The following is a 15,557-nucleotide window of genomic DNA, read 5'->3' as shown; positions in this document are numbered from 1 at the left end:
CTTCCTCTTGTGCAAAAGGTTAAAAATATAAAAATAAAAGTAAAGTATGGTCTGAATAACAGACACAGTGTGCCTCCTAAGGACATTAAGCATGAACTGGTTCTATCTGGAGCCAGTGGGCGGTGTATACTGCAGAGGAGGAGTTATCTATAAATCTTCAGCACAGCGAGTGTGAGCGAGCTGAGTGTGACCTGAGCGTAAGTGTGAACGGCGGTAAGTGTGTGACTTGTGATTCAGTGACTTTGGAATCAGGGAGTTTCCAAGGGAGGAATTGCTTCTGTTTTTTTTTTGTTTTTTTGGGTTTAATTAATACTTTGTATTTATTTTTAATTAACGTTTCTGTGTGGTGCAATCCCCATTAGGAAATGTGCTCCACAATTGTTAATGCCATCCAGTGTACATCTTGCCACATGTATGCAGTCCTTGACCAGCCGGTCGAGGGTGCATACTGCTGTGCGAGATGTGAGCACATTGTGCATTTGGAAACCCAGATACTGGATCTAAATGTGCAGCTGGCAACACTGAGATCCATAGACAATATGGAGAGGAGTCTTCTGCTCACAGAGCAGACGCTCAATGGGATAGATGAGGAGGGGGATGGTAGGATGGAGCTGCAGGACAGTGTGGCAGTTAGCTGGGTGACAGATAGAAGGCGGGGTAGAGGGAAGAGTGCCAGGGAGGCTAGTCCTGATCTGGCACACCCCAATAAGTTTGCTAAGTTGGCAGATGAGGGGGGTGCCAGTGCAGGGGTAGCACTGCTGCAGCCAGGCATGTCCTCTGAAAGCCGGAGGAGTGACTGCTCCAGTAAGGAGGGAAATAGGAGAGCAGGGCAGGCCAGACAGGTGCTGGTAGTGGGGGACTCAATTATTAGGGGAACAGATAGGGCAATCTGTCACAAAGACAGGGATCGTCGGACGGTGTGCTGCCTACCTGGCGCTCGAGTCCGACACATCGCTGATCGGGTGGACAGATTACTGGGAGGGGCTGGTGAGGACCCAGCGGTCATGGTGCACATTGGCACAAATGACAAAGTTAGAGGTAGGTGGAAGGTCCTTAAAGATGATTTCAGGGAATTAGGCTGCAAGCTGAAAGCAAGGACCTCCAACGTGGTATTTTCCGAAATACTGCCTGTACCACGTGCCACGCCAGAGAGGCAACGGGAGATTAGGGAGGTTAATAAGTGGCTCAAGAATTGGTGTAGGAAGGAGGGGTTTGGGTTCCTGCAGAACTGGGCCGACTTCTCAGTTGGCTACAGGCTCTACGCTAGGGACGGGCTGCACCTCAATGGGGAAGGTGCAGCTGTGCTGGGGGAGAAAATGGTTAGAAGGTTGGAGGAGTGTTTAAACTAGGGATTGGGGGGGGAGGGTATTCATTTTATAGGAGGGGAAGATAGTGCAGATAGAGACCTGGGCACAAATAAGGAAGTTGGGGGTGGCGGTGGCATGGGGGGTGGGGTTAGAACAGTTAGTAATTTAAGAAAGAATAGAGGTACAGAGAGTAACATCAAGTGCATGTATACTAATGCCAGAAGCCTCGCCAACAAAATGGATGAATTAGAACTAATGTTGTTGGAGCATAATTATGACATGGTGGGGATATCTGAGACGTGGCTGGATGAGAGCCATGACTGGGCTGTTAACTTGCAGGGCTATAGCCTTTTCAGAAATGACCGTACAGATAAGCGAGGGGGTGGGGTGTGTCTGTATGTAAAATCGACCTTAAAACCCATCCTGCGTGATAATATAGGTGAATCTAATGAAAATGTAGAGTCTCTGTGGGTGGAGATAAGGGGAGGGGGAAAAAATAATAAATTACTGATAGGGGTTTGTTATAAATCTCCAAAACTAATGGAAGCAATGGAGAATATCCTCGTAAAGCAAATAGATGAAGCTGCGACTCAAGGAGAAGTCATTATTATGGGGGACTTCAACTATCCTGAAATAGATTGGGGAACAGAAACCTGCAGTTCCAGCAAAGGTAATCGGTTTTTGACAACTATGAGAGACAATTACCTTTCACAACTGGTTCAGGACCCAACAAGGAGGGGGGCACTGCTAGACCTAATATTAACCAACAGGCCAGACCGCATATCAAATATAGGGTTGGGGGTCACTTGGGGAATAGTGATCACAAAATAATAAGTTTTCATGTAACCTTTAATAAGATGGGTAGAAGGGGGGTGACAAGGACACTAAACTTCAGGAGGGCAAATTTCCAACGGATGAGAGAGGATCTTGGTGCAATTAACTGGGACGATATCCTGAGACACAAAAATACACAAAGAAAATGGGAGACATTTATTAGCATCCTGGATAGGACCTGTGCACAGTATATACCGTATGGGAATAAACATACTAGAAATAGGAGGAAACCAATATGGCTAAATAGAGCTGTAAGGGGCGCAATAAGGGACAAAAAGAAAGCATTTAGAGAATTAAAGGAAGTAGGTAGTGAGGAGGCATTAAATAAATACAAAAAATTAAATACATTCTGTAAAAAGCAAATCAAGGCAGCAAAGATTGAGACAGAGAGACTCATTGCCAGAGAGAGTAAAAATAATCCCAAAATATTCTTTAACTATATAAATAGTAAGAAACTAAAAAATGACAGTGTTGGCCCCCTTAAAAATAGTCTGGGTGAAATGGTGGATGAGGATGAGGAAAAAGCCAATATGCTAAATGACTTTTTTTCATCAGTATTTACAAAAGAAAATCCCATGGCAGCCAATATGACTAGTGATAATAATTCCCCATTAAATGTCACCTGCTTAACCCAGCAGGAAGTACAGCGGCGTCTAAAAATAACTAAAATTGACAGATCTCCGGGCCCGGATGGGATACACCCCCGAGTACTGCAGGAACTAAGTACAGTCATTGATAGACCATTATTTTTAATCTTTAAAGACTCCATAATAACAGGGTCTGTACCACAGGACTGGCGTATAGCAAATGTGGTGCCAATATTCAAAAAAGGGGCAAAAACTGAACTCGGTAATTATAGGCCAGTAAGTTTAACCTCTACTGTGGGTAAAATCCTGGAGGGCATTCTAAGGGATGCTATGCTGGAGTATCTGAAGAGGAATAACCTCATGACCCAGTATCAGCACGGGTTTACTAGGGACCGTTCATGTCAGACTAATTTGATCAGCTTCTATGAAGAGGTAAGTTCCGGACTGGACCAAGGGAACCCAGTGGACGTAGTATATATGGACTTTTCCAAAGCTTTTGATACGGTGCCACACAAAAGGTTGTTACATAAAATGAGAGTAATGGGGATAGGGGAAAATATGTGTAAGTGGGTTGAGAGCTGGCTCAGGGATAGGAAACAAAGGGTGGTTATTAATGGAGCACACTCGGACTGGGTCACGGTTAGCAGTGGGGTACCACAGGGGTCAGTATTGGGCCCTCTTCTTTTTAACATATTTATTAATGACCTTGTAGGGGGCATTCAGAGTAGAATTTCAATATTTGCAGATGACACTAAACTCTGCAGGGTAATCAATACAGGGGAGGACAATTTTATATTACAGGATGATTTATGTAAACTAGAAGCTTGGGCTGATAAATGGCAAATGAGCTTTAATGGGGATAAATGTAAGGTCATGCACTTGGGTAGAAGTAATAAGATGTATAACTATGTGCTTAATTCTAAAACTCTGGGCAAAACCGTCAATGAAAAAGACCTGGGTGTATGGGTGGATGACAAACTCATATTCAGTGGCCAGTGTCAGGCAGCTGCTACAAAGGCAAATAAAATAATGGGATGTATTAAAAGAGGCATAGATGCTCATGAGGAGAACATAATTTTACCTCTATACAAGTCACTAGTTCGACCACACTTAGAATACTGTGCACAGTTCTGGTCTCCGGTGTATAAGAAAAACATAGCTGAACTAGAGCGGGTGCAGAGAAGAGCGACCAAGGTTATTAGAGGACTGGGGGGTCTGCAATACCAAGATAGGTTATTACACTTGGGGCTATTTAGTTTGGAAAAACGAAGACTAAGGGGTGATCTTATGTTAATGTATAAATATATGAGGGGACAGTACAAAGACCTTTCTGATGATCTTTTTAATCATAGACCTGAGACAGGGACAAGGGGGCATCCTCTACGTCTGGAGGAAAGAAGGTTTAAGCATAATAACAGATGCGGATTCTTTACTGTAAGAGCAGTGAGACTATGGAACTCTCTGCCGTATGATGTTGTAATGAGTGATTCATTAATTAAATTTAAGAGGGGACTGGATACCTTTCTGGAAAAGTATAATGTTACAGGGTATATACACTAGATTCCTTGATAAGGCGTTGATCCAGGGAACTAGTCTGATTGCCGTATGTGGAGTCGGGAAGGAATTTTTTTCCCCATGGTGGAGTTACTCTTTGCCACATGGGGTTTTTTTGCCTTCCCCTGGATCAACATGTTAGGGCATGTTAGGTTAGGCTATGGGTTGAACTAGATGGACTTACAGTCTTCCTTCAACCTTAATAACTATGTAACTATGTAACTATGTAACCCTTTTGTATTTACTTAGTGTCAGCCTCCTAGTGGCAGCAGCATACACCCACGGTCCTGTGTACCCCAATGTGGCGATAGAGAAACAGAAAACACAGTAGTTTGACAATAAATGGCTTCACCCAATCACTAACCATGAGTGGAGAAAAAGTTTTGATGTTCTCATTCATATTCCCTGAAAAAAGGCCAAGAAAGTAAAAATTCTGCCGGAGTATGTAAACTTTTGAGCACAACTGTAGATATCACTGAATGACATATTCCAGTTGCAAATCTTTATTCATTACATAGTGGAATGCGTTGAGAACAAAAAAAGGATCACTGTAAATCAAAATCAATATTCCATGGAGGTTTGGATTTGGAATGATACCCAAAATCAAAGTGGAAAATCAAATTACAGGCTGATCCAACTTCAGTGGAAATGCCTCAAGACAAGGAAATTATGTTCCCTACATTGCTTGGGCATGCGCTAGATGAGGCGGCAGATGCTCTCCTGAGGGATCTCCTCCCAGACCCGGATTAAAGAATCATTCCACTCCTGGACAGTCTGTGGTTTAACGGGGCGTTGGTGGATGGAAAAAGACATGATGTCCCAGATGTGCTTGAATGGATTCAGGTCTGGGGATAGGCAGGCTGGTCCAGAGCATCAATGTATTCATCAGACAAGAACTGTACACACTTCAGCTACATGAGACCTACATTGTCATGCATCAGAATGAACCCAAGGCCCAGTACACTTGCATATGGTCTCACAATGGGTATGAGGATCTCATTCCGGTACATAATGGCAGTCAGGGTACGACTGGCTAGCACATGAAGGGCTGTGCGGACCTCCAAAGAAATGCCTTCCTGCATCATTACTGACCCACTGCCAAACCAGTTATGTTGGAGGATGTTGTAGGCATCAGAATGTTCTCCACGGCAACTCCAGACTGTCACATGTGCTCAGTGTGAAGTTCTCATCCGTGAAGAGCACAGGGCGCCAATGTCTATTACAAATCTTGGTGTTCTCTGGCAATTGCCAATCGTCCTTCTCGGTGTTGGGCTGCAAGTCCAACACCCACTTGTGGACGGCGGGTCCTCATACCACCCTTATGGAGTCTGTTTCTGACAGTCTGAGAAGACACATGGGTGTTAGCGTATTGCTGGAGGTCATTTTTGCAGGGCTCTGGAACTGCTCCTCCTTGCACAAAGGAGAAGGTAGCGGTCCAGCTGCTGGGTTGTTGCCCTCCTACGGCGCCCTTCATGTCTACTGCTGTACTAGCCTGTCTCCTGGTATCTGCTCTGGACACTGTGCTGATAGACAGAGCTACCCTTCTTGCCACAGCTCGCATTGATAAGCCATCCTGGATGAGTTGCACTACCTGAATAACTTCTGTGGGTTGTAGACACCGCCTCATGCTACTGTACCTCTGGGGTGAGAGCAATGACAAAATGCAAAAATGACCAAAACAGCAGCCAAAAAAGAGGAGAACAGAAAATGGTATATGGTCACACCATGCAGTGCCACTCCTTTGTATGGGTTATCTTGATAATTGCCTATCATTTCTACCTGTTGTCTGTTCACTTTGCACAACAGCAGGATTAAATTATTCACACTCAATGTTGCTTCATAACTGGACAGGTTGATTTTACAGAAGTGTGATTGACTTGGAGTTACATTATGCTGTTTAAGTGTTCCATTTTTGTGCACTGTATATTATATACATACACACTGGATAGAATGCCAAGGGTATTACTGTAAATACTCGAGTATAAACCTAGATTTTCAGCCCAAAAAATGGGCTGAAAGTGACCCTCTCGGCTTATACTCGAGTCAGTGTCAGCGTGGGGTCGGCGGGTGAGGGGGAGCGGCGGCTGTCACATACTCACCTGCTCCTGGCGCGGTCCCTGCATGTCCCATGGTCTCCGAGCAGCTCTTCCTGTGTTCAGCGGTCATGTGGTACCGCTCATTACAGTAATGAATATGCACACATATTCATTACTGTAATGAGCGGTACGTGACCGCTGAACACAGGAAGATGACCCCGGCTCCCGGAGATCATCTGACAGTGAGACGCTGCCAGGGACCGCGCCGGGAGCAGGTGAGTATATCAGGGGAGGTGAGCATTGCGCGATAGTCACCTTCCTCGTTCCATCGCTGCGCGCTGCTCTGTCTTCAGTCCTCTGGCTGTGACTGTTCAGGTCAGAGGGCACGATGACGCGATTAGTGTGCGCGCCGCCCTCTGCCTGAACAGTCAGTGCAGAGGATGGAAGACAGAGCAGCGATGGAACGAGGAAGGTGACTATTGCAAGTGCCGGGGGCCTGAGCGAAGAGAGGTGAGTATGTGATTTTTTTTTATTTTAATCGCAGCAACAGCAAATGGGGCAAATGTGTGGAGCATCTTATGGAGCCACAATTTATGGAGCATTTCATGGGGCCATAATGTGTGGAGCATCTTATGGGGCCATAATGTGTGGAGCATCTTATGGGGCCACAATGTATTGAACATCTCATGGGGCCATATTGTATAGAGCATCCCATGGGGCCATAATGTGTGGAGCATCTCATGGGGCCATAATGTGTGGAACATCTCATGGAGCCATAATGTATGGAGCATCTTATGGGGCCATAATGTATGGAGCATCTAAATGGGGAATAATGTTTTGAGCATCTTATGGGGCCATAATTTATGGAGCATCTCATGGGGCCATAATGTGTGGAGCATCTTATGGGGCCATCAACCTTTATGCAGCATTGTATGGGGCAAATGTTTCTATGGGGTCATTCCATATCAAGTGATCCAAATATGAATATTTTTTTTACCTGACGTCTTTAGATTTTTTTTATTTTTTGTTTTTATGAAGTACAACTTTAGTTAATTACAAATTAAAAGTTTAGATTTTTTTTCTTCATCAGTTAATTTTTTACAGATTTTTAAAGTTTTAAAAAAGTGCGGATTTTGGCCTGGTATGGCTTTACATTTGTTATCATATCTCGGGCTAGAATTAAGATATAGAGGTGGGAGAGGCATCATTTTTCTCAGAACGGTACCGGCTTTCATTTGATATGTCACAAGACTATGTTTCTTTATATTTTGTTTTGGTGAAATCAAATTAAACATTTTGATGTGCAATTCTGAAAAAAACGTATGTTTTAAAATTGTGAAAACATGCATGTGTGTTACTTGTGTCCTTGTTTATATTTGTACAGGGATTCAACTTGGGATCTATCACATTTGTATTTTTTTTTAAGCCTTGAAGCATCTGATTTTATGTTTGTGCGAGTTTCTTCCCTTTTTCTTTTCAAATTACAACTTATTGCATTCAACATTTATATGTAACAATAAAAAAACCCAAAAAATAAATACCAAAGTGCCAGAATAAATACATCTTAATCATCATAACACAACTTGCTCAGCATTTTCAACCTGAATTCATTTAACAAGCCAAAAGAAAAAACGTGATCACATCCTCAAGTGTGATTTTCTAAATACAGTCTGATCCTAATTATATGTTAAAAACAAGATTAAAAGAACCAATAATTTTACCACCTATTTATACATGGAACAATTTTTTTTCTACTATATCACTAAACATGTCATTTCTGAAGTGTTTAAGAATAGTCCAGTAGTTAAATCCTCGTACTATAAAATATGAACTAATCAAACAATTAGTAGTAGTTTTTACACTGGCCTATCATCAATGTGTCCCTTCTAGTGGGTGAAATGTGATCTTGTCCATAAGCGCTCCCTAGCAATGGCTGTTTCCTTTTGTGTCAAAGCATGTGCGGCTGTCATGGTGCTCGGCTCCACCTGAGTTATATCGGATTTTTGTTCACTTTTACAATGTCTGATTTTCTTGGATACACAAAGGATGGCTCTGGACCAGAATGTGCAGAAAAGTCACTTCTATGTCTAAATTTTCACAATCTTTGGAGAGTCCAGTATCCGTCAGCGCTGATCATATTCACAGGTCACATAACCAGTTATGTCATCCACAGCCGATCTTGTGCCACCTTCTACCACTTCATAGACGTCACTGTCTTTATTTCCACTACATGGGATGATAGTCCGGTATTGCGGAGTCCCTGTGATTGGTTCTGCTTCCTGTAACCGATGTTATAACAAACTCTCCTCCCCCCCGTAGTCCTGGTTTGTACAATACATGAACTGGATGTTAAGAATATTTTTCTCCCTTCATTTGAACAGTTGTCTGGGTGTTCAGATTTGGTGCGAATACGGTCTGTGGAGGCCCGAGCTGCCGGCCTGTCATCTGCTCTGCATTCACTGTGTACCCCTGGTCATCCTCAGCCCTAACAAAGCTTCTCCTCTGTTCTCTCCTGCTTCTAAGCTCTAACATAATAAAATAATACAGGAATATCTAACAATCATGGATTATTAGGTAAATATGAACCCCACACTTCTACACCACAGGCTGAACAGACCTGAAATCAAGATTTTTGAACTGACACTGTAATAGTTTTATTTTTTAAAATATGATCCCATCATGATCCCAGCTTGTATTTTGGTACAGATGTGGCTAAGACCATAACAGGCACATGTGCTGTTTTTGAAATTTTTTAATTAAACGTTTTTTTTCGGAAATGTATTTTAAAGTTTTGCGCTTGCGTTCGCATAGGTAAAATTTTATTAAAGATACTCTTGTGACATATCTGGTGAAAGCCTGTACAGTTCTGAGTAGAATGGTGTTTATTTTGTTTCTCTATCTCTTTTCTAGCCTGAGTTATGGGGAGAAATGTAAAGGCAGACAACACCGAAATTCGCACTTTTTCCAAACTTTGAAAATCAATAAAAAATAAATAAAAAAAATCTAGATTTTTTTTTTCTTCATATTTTGCATTCTCTGACACACTATTACCAAATAACAAAATCTCAAAAGAATTAAAAATATAGTGGTAAAAATCATTGGTTCACTTGACATGGAATGACCCTATGGAGCATCTTATGGGGCCATTATTAACCTTTGTGCAGCATTATATGGGGCATATTTTAATATGGAGCATCTTATGGGGCTCATCATGAACTGTATGTAGCATTCCACTGTGTTCCAAATTATTATGCAAATAATATTTCCTCATATTTTCTCTAAATTACCTATCTGAATTGCAGTCATTGTTCTCTTCCGGTCATCTACTATTCTAGTATAATTGCAATGTTTTGGAACAAACTGTTTATGAAAACAGTATCTTTTTTTAAAAAAAAATAAACACTCAAAATGCATGTTCCAAATTATTATGCACAGCAGAGTTCTCAACCTTTTTTTTTTATTTTGAACAAAAAAATGGTCAATTGTGAAGTTATAAGCATTATCAGCTTATTACAAAATGAAATCAAACAGTTTTCAAGTGAAAACTTTATTCTAGGTGATGTTACATTTGCACATAGGACCCCTTGTTTGAAAGAAGCTTCTGAACTCTCTCATCCATTGAATTTGTCAGTTTTTGGATGGTTTCTGCTTCAATTGTTTTGCATGTGGACAGAATACCCTCCCAGAGCTGTTGCTTAGATGTGAACTGCCTCCCGCCATCATAGACACTCCTTTTGATGATGCTCCAGAGGTTCTCAATGGGGTTGAGGTCAGGGGAAGATGGTGGCCACACCATAAGTTTGTCCTATTTTATGCCCATAGCAGCCAGAGATGCAGATGTGTTTTTTGCAGCATGAGACGGTGCATTATCATGCATGAAAATGATCTTGCTGCGGAAAGCACGGTTCTTCCTCTTGAACCATGGCAGGAAGTGTTGTTTTAGAAACTCCACATAGATTATAGAGTTCATCTTTACCCCTTCAGGGATCATAAAGGGGCCGACAATCTCTCTCCCCATGATTCCAGCCCAAAACAGTACTCCACCTCCTCCTTGTTGGCGCCTTAGCCGTGTTTTCATGGGGTGTCCATCAACCAGCCATCCTCCACTCCATCCATCTGGACCATTGAGTGTTGCACCGCACTCATCGGTGAACAAAACAGTTTGGAAGTCAGTCTTCATGTATCGTTTAGCCCACTGGAGCCGTTTCTGCTTGTGTGCAGTGGATAGAGGTGGTCGACAGGATGGCTTACGCACAGATGCAAACCTCTGAAGGACCCTGCATCTTGTTGTTCTGGGGATGTTGGAGGCACCAGCAGCTTCAAAAACTTGCCTGCTGCTATCACAAGGCATTTTTGCAGCTGCTCTTTTAACCTTACGCAATTGCCTGTTGGAAAGAGTCCTCAATTTTTCCTTATCAGCACGCACACGTGTGTGCTGGGAATCAGCTACATACTTCTTGATTGTGCGATGATCACGATGAAGTGTCTTGGCAATGTTGATTGTAGTCATGCCTTGACCTAAATACTCCACAATTTGTTGCTTCTCAGCAGCCTTTTTCTTTCCCATTTTGGCAAAAAATGTAGGCTGCTTAATAATGTGGAACAGCCTTCTTAAGTAGTCTTGCCTTTATTTGGACACACCTGCCAAACTAATTTGCACAGGTATCTGCAATTGCTTTCAGTGATATAAAGAGCCCTGACACACATCACCATCAATGAGTTTAAATGACAAACAAAAAAATTCTAACCTTATCACTCCTAAACTCTATGTGCATAATAATTTGGAACACAGTGTATATGGGGCTCCTGATTCAATATGGATATTCAAAAACACTTAACCTACTGATGTCTCAATTAATTTTACTTTTATTGGTATCTATTTTTATTTTTGACATTTACTGGCAGCTGCTGCATTTCCCACCCTAGACTTATACTCGAGTCAATAAGTTTTCCCAGTTTTTTGTGGCAAAATTAGGGGGGTCGGCTTATACTCGGGTCGGCATATACTCGGGTCGGCTTATACTCGAGTATATACGGTAACTGTGTGCAGGTCTGCGCTCATTTATTCTTTATAAAGTGATATGATTTTAAAATTTTCTTTTCCTGTCATCATCAATTGTATATCATTAACCCCTTACAGACGCATGATGTTAAGTTACTTCACATGCTGGGTCCCGGACTTTGATGTGGGCTCAGGAACCAGGGCTGTGGAGTCGGTAAGCCACAATTGCGACTCCGACTCAGACTCCTGGTTTTTATCAGGTTCCGGCTCCTTCATAAATGGCCAATTCGTAACAATAAATTTACTGTTGTAAAATATTAACATTGTGCTTATTCAGTTTCTCACCATCATATAAGTAATCAGACCACTTAGAGCAAAAACTATATTTATTAGAATACAATTAGAATATAGCAAACAACTTATAAACTTTTCTAAACTCTTGTAAGTAAATATGCATTAAACACTGTTATGCAGTTAATAAGAAGAAATCTATAAATTTGTCCTCAGAAAAAGTATTGCCTCTGTCAGATCCTCCTTCATGGATGCCCTCAAATCTGATCTAATTATTTTGAGAGCAGAGAACAACCTCTCTACACTAACTTGGGTTGGTGGCAAAGCAGTAACCACTTGAGCAACATCTCTGACAATGTCAGGATACAGAGGAATCGCTTGTTGCACTGTTATTTTTGATGACCGGTCAAATTTCTCAATTTCTTTTAGTGCACATGAAAAATTCTGCTGAAATGTACTGGCTGTGTTCTTTGATGGGGATGACTCTTCTTCTATGCGGAAACACTTTGCACGGTCCTTGTGATCCAAATATTTTTCGAAATTAAATTCTTCATCAGATGATGAGGGTGAAGATGTTGCAGGACGACCAAATTCTTCTTGTTCCTCCTGACTGTTCTGCAACCCTTTCATCCTTACTGCTATTTCAAAGACAGCTTATTTTCCTTTAGTTAGCTGTTGATCATCTAGAAGAATCCGATGCATTTGGTCTACATAAACAGCTGCCAAAAGAATGTTAATTTGTAATAGTAGCTCCTCTCTCCATTTCATTGATGTAGCAATGCCATTTGCAATTAACCCTACTCTTTGGGACAGACGAAACATCAGGTTCTTCCACTCCTTTAAAAAATTACAAGCAGAGGACTTAACTCCAGGTATTTTCTTAGTCACTGTAAATGGGTGCTCTAGCAATTTTTCCAGCTCAGTCACCTGATTCCACTGACTTTCATTTAGCGTCAGTTGAGGGTTAAGCCATGTCTACAAGAAAGGTTTTCAGTTCAACCAAGCGCTGAATCATTAAGTAAGTACTGCCCCATCGTGTGGCTTGATCAATAATTGCCCCTTTTCCAGCACGTCTCTTCAAAATTGAGTCAACTTTAGGGGTTCTGGCAACAGTAGCCAATTTTCTCACCTTGCCAATCAGTGCAGCAGCATGTCCTTCTTGCAGACTGTCTTATAGCCAGCTGTAGCGTATGCACAACACAGCGCATGTGATGAATGAAAGAACGTATTGACACGGCTTCAACAAGATCATCTAAACTATCATGTTGCTGTTCATCTGAAGCAACTTCAGTTTGCTCCTCAGTTACAATACTGTGTTCCTCTATTTCAAACATTTCTGTGTCTGTGGACCCAGAATGTTCTTCTAGCTGCTGGTCACCATCATTACTCTCATTCATTAGCTTAATAGTACTTATCATATTTGAAGCATTGTCAGTTACGACAGAAAGAACTTGCTCTTTTTTAAGTTCATAGTCTTGCAGAACCTTTTCCACCAAGACTTTGAGAAACTCACTGGTGTGATGAGCTTTGGTGTCTTTTACTGCCAATGTCTTGGTAACTATTTCATTTTTGTCACAAACAAATCGGACATTGATGGCAAAATAGTTCACTCTGTGACGTGTGCAGGCATCCATTTTAATAAACAGAAAGCGTCCCTTGAGAGTTTTTTTAAGTTCTTCCTTTTGTTTAAAAGCTTCTTTGATTACTAATTTTCTAATACTCTCTCTCTCCAGAGAAACACCAAGCTTGCGGGCCATTTCCCCATTCAGACACATAAAAGCTGGTCGTGAAAATAATGAAATAGGCACACTATCCTTTACAACAAGCTCTATGATCTGTTTTTTAAATGTATCTACTGTCATTGTCACAGTAACTGTCACTGACAAAATATCTTGCAACTGATGGCTGCAAAGTTCTCTGCTCCTTTGTTTGGCTGGAAGAGCTGGGCACTGGTTCATTGGTTTGGATGCAGTCTTTCTCATCCACTGCTTTCAGTACTTCTGGATGAAAGTGCTGTAAATGTCTCTTTAGATTAGAAGCTCTGGTAGGAGCATTTTTATCTTTGCCTGAATATGCACTGATCTTGGCTTCACAGCATTTGTTTTTGGCTGGATCATTTGTCATACACTGACAGACATAATGTTTTCTATCTTGAGTGATGGTGAAATGTTCAAATACAGCTGATTTAATGTGTTGCTTTGACATTCTCAGGTTTTTAATTCTGCATTCACAATCCAAATGACAATTGTTTTTCCTAAAAACAATTGTACAAAATTATTGCCAGGTCGTACAACTGATATAGTGGTCAGTAATACTGTTATTCCTCATGTACTCACAGTTAACTGATGCAAAGTTTGTTGAAAGGATAATACTTCTTACTGTCTTCCTCTTCTGAGTAGCAGCTGTGAGATGCTTGGAAGACGCACACCTAGTAAACATCTAGTCTAGAGGAGGAGCTTTACTACTAATATGCAACACATTTTCACTTTCAGTTTCATACATTGTAAGTAGGGGGGTTGGGGCAGCATGAGGTTAACCAAGTATAAGATTAGATAAGGGCAGTGGAGAACAGTGACACACAAGAAGTAAGAAATGTCTCTATCTCAAGCAGAATTGCGTATCACTGTTGTTCATAGTTTGATAGAACATATATATTTGAGAAACATTTATAAAATTGATATGAAAGTTCAATTATGAAATATTAACACATTTTTTTTTAAAGCTGGAGTCGGAGTCGGTACATTTCTACCGACTCCGACTCCAACCAAAACTAACTCAGACTCCACGACTCCGACTCCACAGCCCTGTCAGGAACTGCACAAAGATTTTCCTGACACATTCAGCCATCATCTGCCTGTAATAGCGGGGCATGGAGCAGAGCGCCACCCACACCTGTTAACTTGATATATGCCACTGTCAATCTCTGATAGCGGCATTTAGAGTGCGAGTGTTATTCCATGAGCCTATGTGATGCAATCGTGGCACTGATGAGTTGCCATGATAGCATGTGGTCTGCAGAAGTCCCAAGTACCAATAAATTAAATTTAAAAAATCAGTTATATGTGGACTGTGAAAAATTAAGTCAGTGGTCAGTCCAGTCAAAAATATATTGTACAATTTCCACAGTTACTATCCAAATGTATGCATCTCCACAGTAACATATTGCTAATCTTATAGTCATAATTTACATTTCCTCTTAATTGCTGCTATCATACAGTTATCCAGAGTGGTTTATGGTCGACCTAAATCCATATAAATCAATGGTAGAAAACCATGGCAGTCAATTTGTGATTCAAGAAAATGTTGTTTGGGGAACAATTTGATTAGTATTCCCAATTTTCATCAGCAGCCTAAGCATGAAACCCGTTGATGAACCAGTAGGACATTTAATTGGAGAAAAGGTTTAAGAAAGGAATACCTACTTGAAATGTCATCACCCTGCTGTTCCAGAGAATTCTGACTGCCTCGGACATCCCAGGAAGGGGGACTATACTTTCTGCGTGTCACATACTGTCGGCCTATTGTCTTCTTAGCATTCTTCACAAGATTTTTAGAGATGGTCCTTGGGGAAATAATTTGCACATGCCACAAGACAAGTTATAAAGGAAATCTACACAATCAAGCAGCATCTTTGCACATTCATATAGCAAGACCAAGATCACAGATCATATTTTAGTGGTATACTCATTTGTAATGGAAAATAGCCACTAAGATTTGACTGTGTGAATAGGGCCTTATGCTCCAAAATTACCAGTGCAATCCAACAGAAAAGTCAATGCATATTACAGGAAAAGAATAGCTATACAAGCAAATAAATATTAAGCCGCAAGACAAGAAGGGTCCACCACAAAGCATGACGTTGAGTAGGAAAGAAAATACAAAGAACTACAACAAAAGAACCAGATAGCATACAGTAAGGAATCTACCGTCCGTTTTCAATTAGGAA

The 15,557-nt window shown here is 41.2% G+C and overlaps 1 protein-coding gene across 11 annotated transcripts in view; it reads right to left on the bottom strand.

The window, feature by feature from the left end:
* SBF1 (SET binding factor 1) overlaps positions 1-15,557 on the bottom strand; it is a 209,450-nt gene that overhangs the window by 54,319 nt on the left and 139,574 nt on the right. For all 11 annotated transcript variants that reach the window (XM_077264334.1, XM_077264336.1, XM_077264342.1 and 8 more), the window contains one exon: positions 15,034-15,173. In XM_077264334.1, coding sequence (XP_077120449.1) covers positions 15,034-15,173 — 140 coding nt within the window. The remainder of the gene's footprint in view (positions 1-15,033; positions 15,174-15,557) is intronic.

The sequence above is a fragment of the Ranitomeya variabilis genome, chromosome 5 (genome assembly GCF_051348905.1).
Source record: "Ranitomeya variabilis isolate aRanVar5 chromosome 5, aRanVar5.hap1, whole genome shotgun sequence".
Taxonomy (NCBI): domain Eukaryota; kingdom Metazoa; phylum Chordata; class Amphibia; order Anura; family Dendrobatidae; genus Ranitomeya; species Ranitomeya variabilis.
The sequence above is the reverse complement of the archived record's forward strand: the minus strand, read 5'-3'. Positions and strand labels throughout refer to the sequence as shown.